The sequence below is a fragment of the Amaranthus tricolor genome, chromosome 8 (assembly GCF_026212465.1).
Source record: "Amaranthus tricolor cultivar Red isolate AtriRed21 chromosome 8, ASM2621246v1, whole genome shotgun sequence".
NCBI lineage: Eukaryota > Viridiplantae > Streptophyta > Magnoliopsida > Caryophyllales > Amaranthaceae > Amaranthus > Amaranthus tricolor.
The window spans coordinates 17,455,643-17,469,263 of NC_080054.1; the positions used below are offsets into that span (position 1 = coordinate 17,455,643).

A 13,621-nucleotide genomic window follows, 5' to 3' on the forward strand; every position below is an offset into this window, starting at 1 on the left:
AAAATAGGGACGGAGATGTAGGTGGGTGAGAGCTTCCATGGAAGAAAAGTTTGAAGGAGGAGACAGAAAATAATAGAGGGGAGGGGAAGTTATGAAGGTTGTGATGAGGCGTGGTTTGAGATGTGGGTTAGTTGTAAGTGAGTTGGGTCTAGTCAAAGGGTATTTTGAGCACAAGTCATCGAATTCCAAAGATTTGGCTATATCGATGTTGCCTTTCATAACTTAAAGGTTGTAGTTTATAAAAAGCAAATTTCAATACTGTAGTTTTTTTAGAATAACTGAACTTGATAACCGGCAAAATATAAAAAAAAAAAAACAAAATTAAACTTTTGGTGTCTACAATGACAAATGCCACAACTGAAGGCCTTGGACTGCTTGCTCATCTGATACCACATATCTTTGTTGATGCAAAATATCATGATGATAATAATACAAGACTGAGCATTATATAGCTCAATATCCATGAAAGTTTACATTAGAAAAGAAATACAAATACAAATTCCAATAATGAGGAATTAAAGAGAGGAAATGGGCTGATTAAAATGGTTAATCAACCAACAATCAATCTTTTAGCAAGACTTTTTCCTCATCAAAACTCTTATCTAAACAAGTTGGGAACTCAAAGATGTCTTTCCTAGGACTAGTGGTTTCTGATTCATGTAAATCATCCTCATCTTGTGCATCAAAACTCTTCTCTAGACAAGTTGGGAACTCAAAGATGCTTTTTTTCCTAGGATTAGGAGTTTCATCCTCCTCATATTGTGGTAATGGTGAAGAGAAATCTAAGCAAAGTCCTTGGACTGCTTGCTCATATGATGCAGATAGATCTTCAGAAGCAAATTGATGATACTCAACTAGTTGTCTAAGGCATTGGTTGTCCCTTGTTAGATTTGCATTCTCTGTGGCTAATCTTGCTTTCTCAGCTAGTAATGCCTCTAACTGAAGTCTTACCTGTTATTCAAACATACACAATCAAATTCATTTCCTTTTCCTTTAATCAGACCAACAACAAATTTCAATTAACACAATATTATATGGTTTTGGGGGAGTGGAATGTACCATTCTTTTGTTAGTGATACTTGATAACAAGAGGTAGTTTCCGACTGACCCTTGATTATTACATTTAATATACATTGTATATGCAATGAACCGGACCAACAACAATTTATGAAAACAAGTATCATACCATAATCATACTTAGTAAATCCCGCTTATAAAGTCAAGGTGGTCCAGGACTAGATGATAAACAAACCATACTTGTACCCTCTCGTAAGAGAGGGCAGAGGAATATGGTCAATTACACCCTAAAAAGTACCATATCATATTCATACTCGGTAAATCCTGCTTATAAAAGCAAGGTCTGAGGGAAGATTATAGAGGAATATGGTCAATTAGATCCTAAAAAACTAGAACTCTACCAAGAAATTTATGAAAACAAGTAGTTACACTAAAAAAACAGTAAGCTCATGTGAACTGAGACCCTAAGAGGCAACATGCCCAAAAGGACCACCTCTGCACCTATGTAGAGTTTGTGGATCATATGTATACCTTTTAGCAAGTGTACATAATTTAATGACCACTTTAATAGTTAATTCAAATATGAAACCAAAAAAGCATAAATTTTGAGCATCAAATGAACAATTTTCATTTTATGATAGACTATCATTAATATAAAACCTAAACACATCAGTAAATTGAATGAACAGTTTTAAGTTTTTGTCTGATTATTACCAGATCATCATCATCTGGTCTATCTCCTTTTCCAAACCCATCTCTAAGTCTCAGATTTTCCTCCTCAAGCAATGCACATCTCTCTTGCAGAAAACCCATGTCAGATTTCACTGATTTCAGCTCTCTGGCTAATGAGGCTGATTTTGTTGCCAAAGCAACTGCAAGCTGCAAGAAATGTCACAGTCACAGTCAGGCTCAAAATGGGTACTCTGCTCGCTCTGTCCCATTGAACATACTACATTTGCATCTTCAATGTGCGACCTTTTTTTAAGCAAATGTAACAAATTCTATGAGCGGTTGAAGTATAATTTAAGCAAGTTAAGGAAATTTTTGGTACATTTTTTATTTTCTTTAGGTGGTTCATCTCTGCTTGATAGTTGTTCTGTTTTTGATCATCAGAAGCTGTCTTTTCACGCTTTTCTAAAGAAGTGCAACAATCCTGTGCATCAAGTTTTCTCTTCATTCCCTTTTTTTCTCCATCTGGTTTTTGATCTTCCACTGCTACATTGTCATTGTTATTGTTTCCATTTCGATTGTTGGGTGTTATCTCAGTCAAAAGTGATGGTTTTGCTACTTCTCTTGCTCCCTGTAAGAGTAACATCAAATTTGGTTTTTAATAACACTTAGTTGAAAAATAATTCATATTAAAATACTAAAATAAATGAAGTGATATTTTCATTTTTTATAATTTCAAGACCTTCGATCCTAAGCGATTACATTTGAGATCTTATGTTAATCAAGTGAACTTCCAAATAATGATTCACAATAAAAATTGATAAAATAAATTTTTTAGTATTTTTATTACGATTATAAAATTGAATACATCCGACTCTTTAACTAAGTTTAAGTGAGTAAGTATGACTTTTTCCGAATAGAATATTAAATTTAATTCTCGGTCTCACCTGACCCTAAAAGGGGTGCCTTTAATGGTTTTTGTTGATTGTTATTGGTGGGAAAAAAATAAAATGAAACTGACATTATCTTATTTTAGCTGATTTTCGGAATATGAGATGATTAATGTTAATTTGGTCGGACTTATTGACATTACCAACATATAATCAGAAATGCGAGCTGAACAAATTTCAAAGACACGTAAATTTCATCCCAAAATTATAAAGTGTAACGATTAATAAAAGAAAAAATTCAGAAAATCTGAAATAAAGTAATGGACGATCTAAAAAAGGTACCTGAAGGGCATTTTCCAGATTGGCTGTAAGTGTAGATAATGAAGAAGCAACTGAATCAAAACCTCTGATCAAAAGCATAGAATCCTCCTTCAATTTCTTACCTCTAGGATTCAGTCCTCCACAATTCTATTCCATAATCAATAAACAATCATTAATTGAATGAAAAATCAAAAAATCGGATAAACTAAAAAACAAAATCTCCACAACAATAATTAAGATTACCGTAGAGGAAATCGAACATGATGGATCAGTTTTTCGAGTTTCAAGAATCGATTCAACCCTTTTATGTAAAGTGTTCCAGAAATGCTTATCTGAATTGGGACTAATCGTGTTCTGCGGAGAAGCTAAATTCGCCATTGACAAACCCTAATCCTGATACTGCTTAAAATTAAAGGTGCACAGAGACAGAGAGAGAAAGGGAGATATCTACAGAGAGAAAGATAGCTGAGAATGAAACTTCCAACAGATAGAGACTAGAGTAGAGCAATGGTGGTGGGGAGATAAAATGGAGGGTGTAACGGCTAGTTTTGTCTTTGTTGGAGAAAATGAAACTGGATTTGCACTTTCCAATGTTATGATTTTAAACAACGGGAATAATAAATTGAAGACTTTTACTTTTATTGAGATTATTAAATAAATTGAAAAAAAAAATTTACACAAAATACTTCTATTTGATATGGATGTCAATTATTGTGGGAGCCTTGTGCATTTATTGACCGACTTATTAAACATTGCCACCCCTTTTCATTTTATTGTCACTTTCCGATGAAATTGCGAATTTGTTCTTAGACTTTAAAAAATTACGAATTTGTCACTGAAGTTAAAATTTCTTACATGTACTCTAATCTCACTAAATAACTCCTTTATCGCACTTAAAAAACAAAATTACAATATTAAATTTTTGAAACAAAACTAAAAAATTCATTCCGCAAACAATTAATCGAGTTAATTTTTATTCGAATCGTATTTTTTTAAATTTTAATAAATAAATAAAAATAAAATAAAATAAAAAGTCGCAGGAAAACCGCAGCTGGACCGCGGCTGTGCGACTGAGCCGCAGTTGGCTCGCGGTTTTCCTGCGAGTACCTTATATTTTTTTTCGTTTTTTAAAAAAAATAATAATTTATTAATTTTATTTATATTATTATTCTTATTATTATTATTGTTATTATTATTATTATTATTATTATTATTATTATTATTATTATTATTATTATTATTATTATTATTATTTCAAGTATTATTATTATTATTATTATTATTATTATTATTATTATTATTATTATTATTAATGTAAGTAATTTATATTATTAACATTACTATTATTTTGTTATTATTTATTTAAATAATTTATAATTATATGTTATTATTATTATTATTTTCTTATTATTTAATATTAATTTGTTTTATTATTGTTTCAATTAATTTATTATATTTTTTGTATTGTTATTATTTTAATATTCATTATTTAACTTAATTATAATTTTTAATTAATATTAATTTGTATTACTAATATTTTAATATTAATTATTAAAATAATTTATAATTTTTATTTAGTATTGAATGTTTTTATTATTAATATTTGTATATATAATTTTTTGATGACTTAATGTATGGTTTGTTTCATATTTCAAATTTGCAGGACTTTGAAAACTTAGGAGACAACGTAGATTACTCCGGTAGATTTGTAATGGATAGTGAATTTGATTCCTTAGATGAATTACATAGTTGGGCCGATGCGATAGTCCATAGTTATACTATTGTGTACGTCATTACTATAGAAATTGTAAATGAAATTCAATATGTATACTAATGTTGTAAACTAATAAAAGCATTGATGTAAACATGAATTAAATTAAATTTAATGTAAAAAGCGTTGATGTAAATAAATAAACGCATTAACGTAAATTAGTTTAAATCTAGGTTGCACTAAAACGGACACGGACACGGACACGAACACGGACACGACACGAGTACAAAAAAACGCCAACTTAAAAATGGCGGACACGGGGACACGAAAATGGTAATATAATAAATATATCAAATTAAAGATAATTTTATAATCTTTCATTTGATATTTGTAAATAAACACTTTAAAAACATAAAACTCGCATAAAATGCAAATAAGTACCAAATAAACAACATGAGTATTTAAAAATAGTCATACAAACCAAATCAAAGAAAACCAAATAAATAGGTAAATTTAAGTTTGATGATCACACATCATCCGTGTAGTAGGAGCGGCACTCTCGATACATAATTAACATTAATAATTATACTTAAGATAAATAATGCGGAAGTGTAAAACGCCGAACTGCTAAAAACCATTTAAACTAAAATCGTTCAAAAAGTAAGTAAAAAAATATCTTACAACTGAGAAAATATAAAATAAAGTTTACTTAAATACGATAAAAAAAACATAAGTACAATATAGTCATCAAGTAAAATCATTGAAGCTAAGTCTTCGATAGAATAATTAAAGTTGCGGCCTGGATCGAAACCTGAGCTAAATTTTCCTGCAAAATACTGTCATCGATAATACGGATGACAGCCGATTAAATCGGTTAGCGATAAAGCCGAGTACAATTTTCTCAACAAGCTTATGATGCGATAGTTAAATCATGCTTACAAAATAATCATCAAGCACAATATAGAAGGTTATTACTCATTATTGACCTTTACTAAGCCATTAAGTTACATTCTCAATACTTGCAGAAGTTCATTACTGCTACTAAATACTTGGTGACCTTAATGCTTATTTAATCAAATTCAATTAAGCCTCATAACTTTACCATCATAGCACATCCCAAGATCACAACAATAATGACAACTGATATATGTAAGGGTCTGGTTAGGTGAGGACCGTAGTCCTAAACCCTAACTGTGGTGGGAGTCGTCACTCCTCTCAATACTGTTATGCTCGAGACTTCACAGGATGAGTTTTTCTCGGACCTCCTGTCTGACACTGCATTTTACGTGCCGGCTAACACGGACGCCGGGATTTTACATGCCGGTCCATGGTTCGACGTTACCTTACTATCAGAGTCATATAATCAATATCATGCAATATCAAACAAGACTCTAAACCGAAATAGTTTACATTCTTATAAGTCAAACTGGCACTAGTCAAAATTTTGATAATTCTACCCTTTTAATAGAAAAAATTACTAGTATCTAATAAATTAATATTAATTAAATAACAAATTTTCGTAGCTCTACTAAGATTCCTGAGGCTAAACTAAGTCATTATTATGTCATAAATAATCATAAAAGTCAAGAGTAATATTAATAACGTATTTTATCAAATAATCAGTAAAATAGTAAAACGGATCTATCATAACTATAAAAAACATAATCCGACAAGTTATTAAAGGTCCAAAATCTAAATGAAATGAGTTTTCGAGAAAAACAACGCTAAGCATTTTAACATATTTGTTTGACTATTTTACCAATAAACCGATTAAAAATTTATCAAAACACCAAGATAATATGGAATCATTTTAAAGACATAAGTTTATTTAACTAGTAAAATTCATATATATCTATATTATCATATCAATCAAAGATTTTCATATATATGACTTTTTTTTTCGAGTGTCCCAAAAGTATTATTGTTTTGACGAAAATATCACTTAACTGGATATGACTTTAATATTACCATGTAAAGTTTAAATGATTAAAATAAAATCATGTTGATTATGCTTTTATATTATGAAGTAACCATAAATAAATATCACATAACGAGAGAGTTAAGAAAATGTGTACCATTTTCCTCCGAAGGTGGTGCTAAACCAAGTAAGAGAATAATAATAAGAAAATAAGAACTCAAAGAAATAAGCTCCAAAAGAGAAAGTCTTCAAGGTTCCAAGCTTCAAAGAAGTAGATCTTCAATTACTCAAAAGAAAATGATATCCAAGCTCCAAAAGATAATACTTGAATTTTTAAAAGTTGATGATTATTGGCTTAAGAAGTGATAAGATCAAGCTCCATCTTCATTTGATTCTTCAACAAATAAAAAGGGTATAAAGTTAGTAAGATGTTAATGAAGTGAAGATATAAGAAAGAATGGTATAAAGATTTGATGATGGGGGTGCAAGTCATCTCATGGCTAAGGAGGGGTATTTATAATGGGTTTTGGGCAACTTTTTAGTTCATAAGATTGTATGAAAAAGAAGGTTAACTTCTGTAAGTGATTTAGAGTGTAAGTGAATGTGTAAGAGTTGGAGTGTGTAAGTGGATGTGTAAGAGTTTGGAGTGTAGAAGAAGGTTAACTTGTGTAAGGAAATGGTGATAGCTTGTGTAAGTGATGAACATTATGGATTGATGTAAAAAGGATTTTGGTTCATCAAATTTTTGTTCTAGTTTATACTAGTGAAATGTTTTAGATTAGTAGGAAAGTATGATTAAGGTTTCATTATGAAAATATGATAGTTTACTTAGAAAATTTTAGTTAAAACTATACTTAAAGTTAAAACTACCTTAAATAAAAATTTTTGCAAAAAACTACCTTATATAATACAATTGTTTGCAAAACACTACCTTATAACGGATTGTGGCCTTTGACCGCTATCTTTAACCGTTGACCCGCATGTGAGACGCACGTGATGCATGACTGTATTTAATTTTAATTTTTAATTTTTTTTTAATTTATGTTTTTATTTTTATTTTTATTTTTATTTATTCTTATTATTTTTTTTATTTTATTTTTTTTAAATAAAAAAATAATAATAATAAAAATTTATAATAAAATAAAAATAAAAACAAAAGAAAAAAAAATAATAATAATAAAATAAATAAAATAAAAATTTTAAAAAAAATTTAAAATAAAATTATTTTTTTTATATTTTATATTTATTATTATTATTATTTTATTATTATTATTATTATTATTATTATTATTATTATTATTATTATTATTATTTAAAAATAAAATAATAATAATAATAATAAAATTTTAAAATAAATAAAAATATAAAGAAAAGTAAAAATAAAAAAAACTAATAATAAATATAAAAATAAAAAAAAAACTAATTTTTTAATATTTTTTTATTATTATTATAATTAATTTTTTTTAATTTTTAATTTTAATTTTAATTTTATTTATTTTATTATTATTATTATTATTATTATTATTATTATTATTATTATTATTATTATTATTATTATTATTTTAAAAAAAAATTAATAATAATAATAATAATAATAATAATAATAATAATAATAATAATAATAATAATAATAATAATAATAATAATAATAATAATAATAATAATAATAATAATAATAATAAAAATTAAATACAGTAATGCATCACGTGCGTCTCACATGCGGGTCAACGGTTAAAGATAGCGGTCAAAGGCTATAATCCGTTATAAGGTAGTGTTTTGCAAACAATTATATTATATAAGGTAGTTTTTTGCAAAATTTTTTATTTAAGTTAGTTTTTTGCAAAGTGGGGTATATACCAGGTAGTTTTTTAACATTTTGCCTAATAAAAATATAGTTAATTTTTAGGTATAAAATAATTAAATCAAAGTTGTAAAGTTAAAATGATAAGTAGTAAAGTTAGTTTAAGGAAACGAAATTGAAACGTAACGTTTTAATAAAACCGTAAATATAATATTAAAATTTTACTTTTCGTAGTATAAAATAATAAAATAATATTTTAGTGCTTACAAAGAAATTTAAGAATATATATATATTTTTTAAGTTTAATATTTGGAAGAAATTACAAAAATCGGAATAAGGTTTAGGAATTAAAGATGATTTGAATTAGATAACCAAAGGATTAGGAATTCGAAAAGAAATTTCGGAATAATTAATCGGAAGATTAAGATTAAGAAATTTGAGCCTGTTACAATCCATATGACATCCATCATCATCCTCCGCTACTACAAAAGTAGTTTCCAACTCGGGCTCATCAAGAGAAAGATCCGCCATGCCAAGACAAATAGAATCTTCTAGATTTCCAAAGTCAAAATTCAAATTACAAACGCATTAACAATTTAACATTAACAAATAACAATTGACAAATATTCAAAGAGGATATACAAAAAAATCAAGAACAACATTTCAGCTTTTCAAAATTCAAATTACAAACACATTAACAATTTAACATTAACAAATTTTCAATCACTCAAACAACATAAACAAAAAAAAAAAAAAATCAAGAAACAACATTCTAACAAAATTATTACTAAAATTTCAACATTTTCAAATGTTGGTTCAAATTTTCAATAGCTTTGAAACAATTTAAACTCACAAATAGAATTCTTAAACCCAATTCCAGATTTTTTAAACCCAATTTCAACATTAACAAATTTGAATTCACAAGAAATTAAAATTAACACTAAGATTAAAGATTAGAACAAGATTAATATTAGGATTTAGGATAAAGAGTGAAAATACCTTAAATAAAATCAAAAGAGAGTGCGGCATTGTTCGTCTGTGATGGTCTGATGGAGGACAGGAGGAGCAGCCGGCGGCGGTGGCGTGGTGCGAGAGTGCGGCAGCGACAATGGAGGTGGAGGAAGAGTTGTGTAGAGTTTTTAGGGTTAGATGAAAGAGAGTTGAGAGGAGTGAGAGGAGAACAAGAGAGGGAATTGAGAGGGAAGGGAAACTGGGAGAGGGAATTCATGTATTAGTGACTGTGAGTGACTATTCTGAAATTTAATTTTTTTTTCACTTTTTTTATTTTTTTTTTTATAAAAAACGTGTCCTTGACTTTTGCCGTGTCCCTTTCGTGTCCTTGCCGTGTCCGCGTGTCTGGAAAAATATTAAAATATTGGACACTTCATTTTGCGTGTCGGACACAGATTTTCGCGTGTCCGTGTCCGACACGCGACACGCCTATTCAGTGCCGTGTCCGTGTATCACAGGTTTAAATATAGACTATGAAGGGCCATGCCCCTTAAAAGCTTGCCATTTGGCAAATAAATCTTTAACATCATTAAGGTATACATCTAAAGCATGTCTTCCAGGGGGTTCATTTCCGCAACAGGAGGCAGTCTCGCCAATGGAGCGACTCGACTCGGCCATTCATTCAGAAACTGAAAAAAAAGGAAAAAGGGTGTGAATAAGATATTAAACATCATCTAAATAATACAACGACATAATACAAAACAAATAAATTCAAAAAACTTACGTATTCCAATCTGCTTTCAGCTGGACCAAAACCAGCACTCGTTCCTTCGCCAGGGACGACATATGCGTGGGAGCACACTTTGAAAGTCAACGTAACTAGGATCAGCCTCTGATGGCACAGATGCCCGACGAAGTGCCTGATCACCAAGGCGGACACTATAGGGGAACCTACTCCATGCCTCCAAGTACATAGGCGGAGAAGCAAAGGTCACGGAGTAGGTACTGTGTGCCGGTCGTACAGCCTTGGCCGGTCTCAGAGGAGGGAGGGGAATAGCCTGCACAAAGCCGACCTGTCGCACTATCATCTCCGGCAAATACACCTCGACAATATCAAAGCAAGTGAAACCCCCAATGAAGGTGGTGCGTGGGTACTCATTCAGCAATGCCCTTGGAGCAGTCATGTACGGAGTCCATTCCATCTGCATATAAGCCAAGTTAACATATAAAAATAATCTAACGTTAAAATAACATGCATAAGAAAGTGTGATGTTGATGCGTGTTTGGGGTGGAATTCTTCAATGTAATGTGAAGATGCAAACCAGCCTTCAAATCCACGCAATGTAACAACCAAACAAGCCCAAAACACACACGAAACAGTGATATGATTCACACAAACAGAACAATTTTTGTAAGGTGAATCTTGAATTGAAAGACTAGGAGTTTTAATCCTCCAAGGCCAACAATTCCCTTTGTACAACCAAGGACTACTCTCAGTTGTAAAAGGATGCTGATCTTGCACTACTCAAGATCGTTGAATGTTCATACACATTCAAGGAGACAAAGGAAATACTCCAATGACTTTATTTCTGAAAATCTCAAATCTAAACTTGTTTATTACAAGGCTAATGCCATCTATTTATAGACATATGGGACGAGGGAAATACAATGAGAAGGCTAATGACACGTCCAACTAATAATAACGGTCATAAAGGAACACGTGCACAACATGTGCTCATTTAAAAGAATGAAAAACACATTAAACTAAGCATTCTGATTTCTAACAGCAACTTGCTGACCAGGTGACCTTCCACACACTTTCTTGTGCCCTTCCAAAGGTTGATAATGATCACTAAGAGTCTTGGTAGAAAGATTCTAGTGTAGAGATTCCATTTCTACCCTTGGTGGTCCCATAGGTCAAGAGATACGATCTGGACATGACTCACAAGGTATGCTGGTCAGAAGATCAATGCTATTTTGTTTGAACCAGCTGTTGAGTGGGTGACCTTCATCCAATTGTCTAGGGTTCTTCCAATGGTTTTTAATGGTAACCTTGAATCATGGTAGGTAAGATCCAAGTGTAAAGATGCCATTTCTATCCCTTGAATTCCCTAAAGAGTCTAGGCTTGCTCTAGCACAAGTCATCTAGCTCTGCTGGTCAACAGTTTCAATCCCATGCTGCTGTGCGGTTGTTATTGAGTAGGTGACCTTCACCATTGATTTCCATGGGTTTTCAATGATGTGAAGTAATGTCCTTGGACCAAGATATGATGTTCCAAGTACCAAGATTCCAAATTCATCGTTCATGGCTTCTGAATCCTTCTTGGTTGAACTAGGCAAGTTTTGCAAGGTCAGCTGTTTGCCACCTTTGATCAAAGGCTGCTGTGCTGTTTCTTTGAGCTTTTGTTCTTCCTCTTTTGATGCTGAATCTGTGTCATAGCTTGCATATGACTCAAAAACTTGCTCTTCATCCTTGTTCCTTGTGTGAGTCATCATTGAACTATCCCAATATGGTTCAGATGTAATGTACAATACCTTAGTTTTCGTCATGGAGTCCAATATACTACGGCAGTCCCTTAGCCTGTTGATCTGTAACATCCTAGAAAAACTCGGATCATAAAAAGAGAGATTTTTATATTTTAAAAGAAAACTAAGCAGGACCCGAGTTAAACCAAGATATCAAAAAGGCACGAGAAAACGAAATTTTTAAAGTTAAAACTTGCGGATCGAGTTCTACTTGAGTTATTGTAGATCATTTAGTGATATCATAGTCTTAGCAGCAGATGAAAGATATGAAACCAAAAGTCCAAGGAGTATATCTCGAAAGCGAAGTCGCCTCTTAAACAAATCCATTCCTAAAAAGCTAATAAAGCTCAAAATTAAAATCCTTCCGTACTCTATCTCTTTTATTCTTCAGATGTAATCCTCACTCCTCAGCCTGCAACTTAACTCACTGCTAGTTATTAACCCCGAAAGGAAAAACAACATCATCGCAGGATCGTTAAGGTCAAAGGTACACGTCAGCAAAAACATCTCGTATAACATGAACATTATAGCATAAAGCACAATGGCAACTTATCATACGTCGGCAATTTACTTTTTAATAAATTTCAAATGATTTATTGAATCAGTCAGCCATACTACTGTACTTTTCCGGCCATACTGCTGAACCAAACCCCAAACTTTAGGAGTAAAACAATACATTAGGGGGAGCTAACCCCTAAGCAAGTCTCTACCATAGGCAACACGCGTTACTTCGGTGCCTATGGTTAAGTATGCATACCCTCGCGGTGGCTCATAATGCCCCTACAAACCGCGAGTAAAATCTTTCCACCAATCGACATCATACTACGTCTACTTTAAAGTTAGTGAGGTCATACTACCTCTACTCATCAAGTTATTGAACTCATATCTCTTGAATAAGAAAGCATAACATCACCTTCACACTTTCAATATATTATTATTATTATTATTATTATTATTATTATTCCTTTATAACAACCAATCCACGATATACAAAGTTTTACTGTGTGTACGTACCTTAAGAAAGCAAAAGCAAATCTTAAATGAATCTATCAACTTCCCGTCACGAATCGACTTCCTATACGATTCAATCGTACATACAGGAATAAGCATATATTCACACTTTCTCAAACCACAATCAAGGCGCGCACACACACACATACACACATCTAACATCAAGCCACACTTGCAAACAATTCATGATCACACAACATACTTCATCACAACATAACATCAAATAGAATTCAGATTTAGTATTCTGTCCAGAACAGTATGTTAACACTGTCAAACTAAAATTCCGACTTCACCCGTTGCGTCCAAAAGGCGTCAAAACCCTCGGGTACCAATTTTCATAATTGATAATGTACTCTAAGTATTTTTAACCTATTTTCAAGCCAAAAAGTGCTCCAAAAACAGATTTTTTTTTACCATTTTCCTAACCCTACGAGATTTACCAAAATTCATCAACACATGAATTCCAAATGGTATATTGCCTATTAAATATCAATGACCAAATTTATATAATTCTTATGAACCATCTTTGAGATTAAATTCATTGTTCAACAATAATTTCTGTTGGACCTCTTGAGTTTTGATGATGACTACACTTTATTTAAACAAATATGTTTTTAGAGATTGTGTGCAGGTCGATATCCGGTCGTGATTTATCGTTGATAGTACCTATGGCTTGGTTCATGAAAATGTACGTGTCAAAAGGATCCGAAAGATGTTAGAAGAAGTATATCGCTTGAGATTTAAAATGGAGACACCAGGTCTACTGTTCCTAAGTTGGATGTTCTAACAAAACTGGAAATTGGAGA

General features: G+C 31.3%; 2 protein-coding genes across 2 annotated transcripts in view; both read right to left on the reverse strand.

Moving 5' to 3' along the window:
- Positions 1-321: 321 nt before the first annotated feature.
- Positions 322-3,536, reverse strand: LOC130820313 (uncharacterized). The gene is made up of 5 exons (XM_057685634.1): positions 3,141-3,536; positions 2,919-3,044; positions 2,069-2,317; positions 1,732-1,896; positions 322-951 (listed from the first exon to the last, which is right to left on the reverse strand). Exons 1-5 carry the CDS (start codon positions 3,273-3,275, stop codon positions 562-564), a joined length of 1,065 nt encoding a protein of 354 aa, XP_057541617.1. The 5' UTR covers positions 3,276-3,536; the 3' UTR covers positions 322-561.
- Positions 3,537-10,642: 7,106 nt separating this feature from the next.
- Positions 10,643-13,621, reverse strand: part of LOC130820314 (uncharacterized) — a 12,880-nt gene continuing 9,901 nt past the window's right edge. The window contains exon 3 of the mRNA XM_057685636.1: positions 10,643-12,231. Within this exon, the coding sequence (XP_057541619.1) occupies positions 12,229-12,231 (3 nt within the window). The 3' untranslated portion in view covers positions 10,643-12,228. The remainder of the gene's footprint in view (positions 12,232-13,621) is intronic.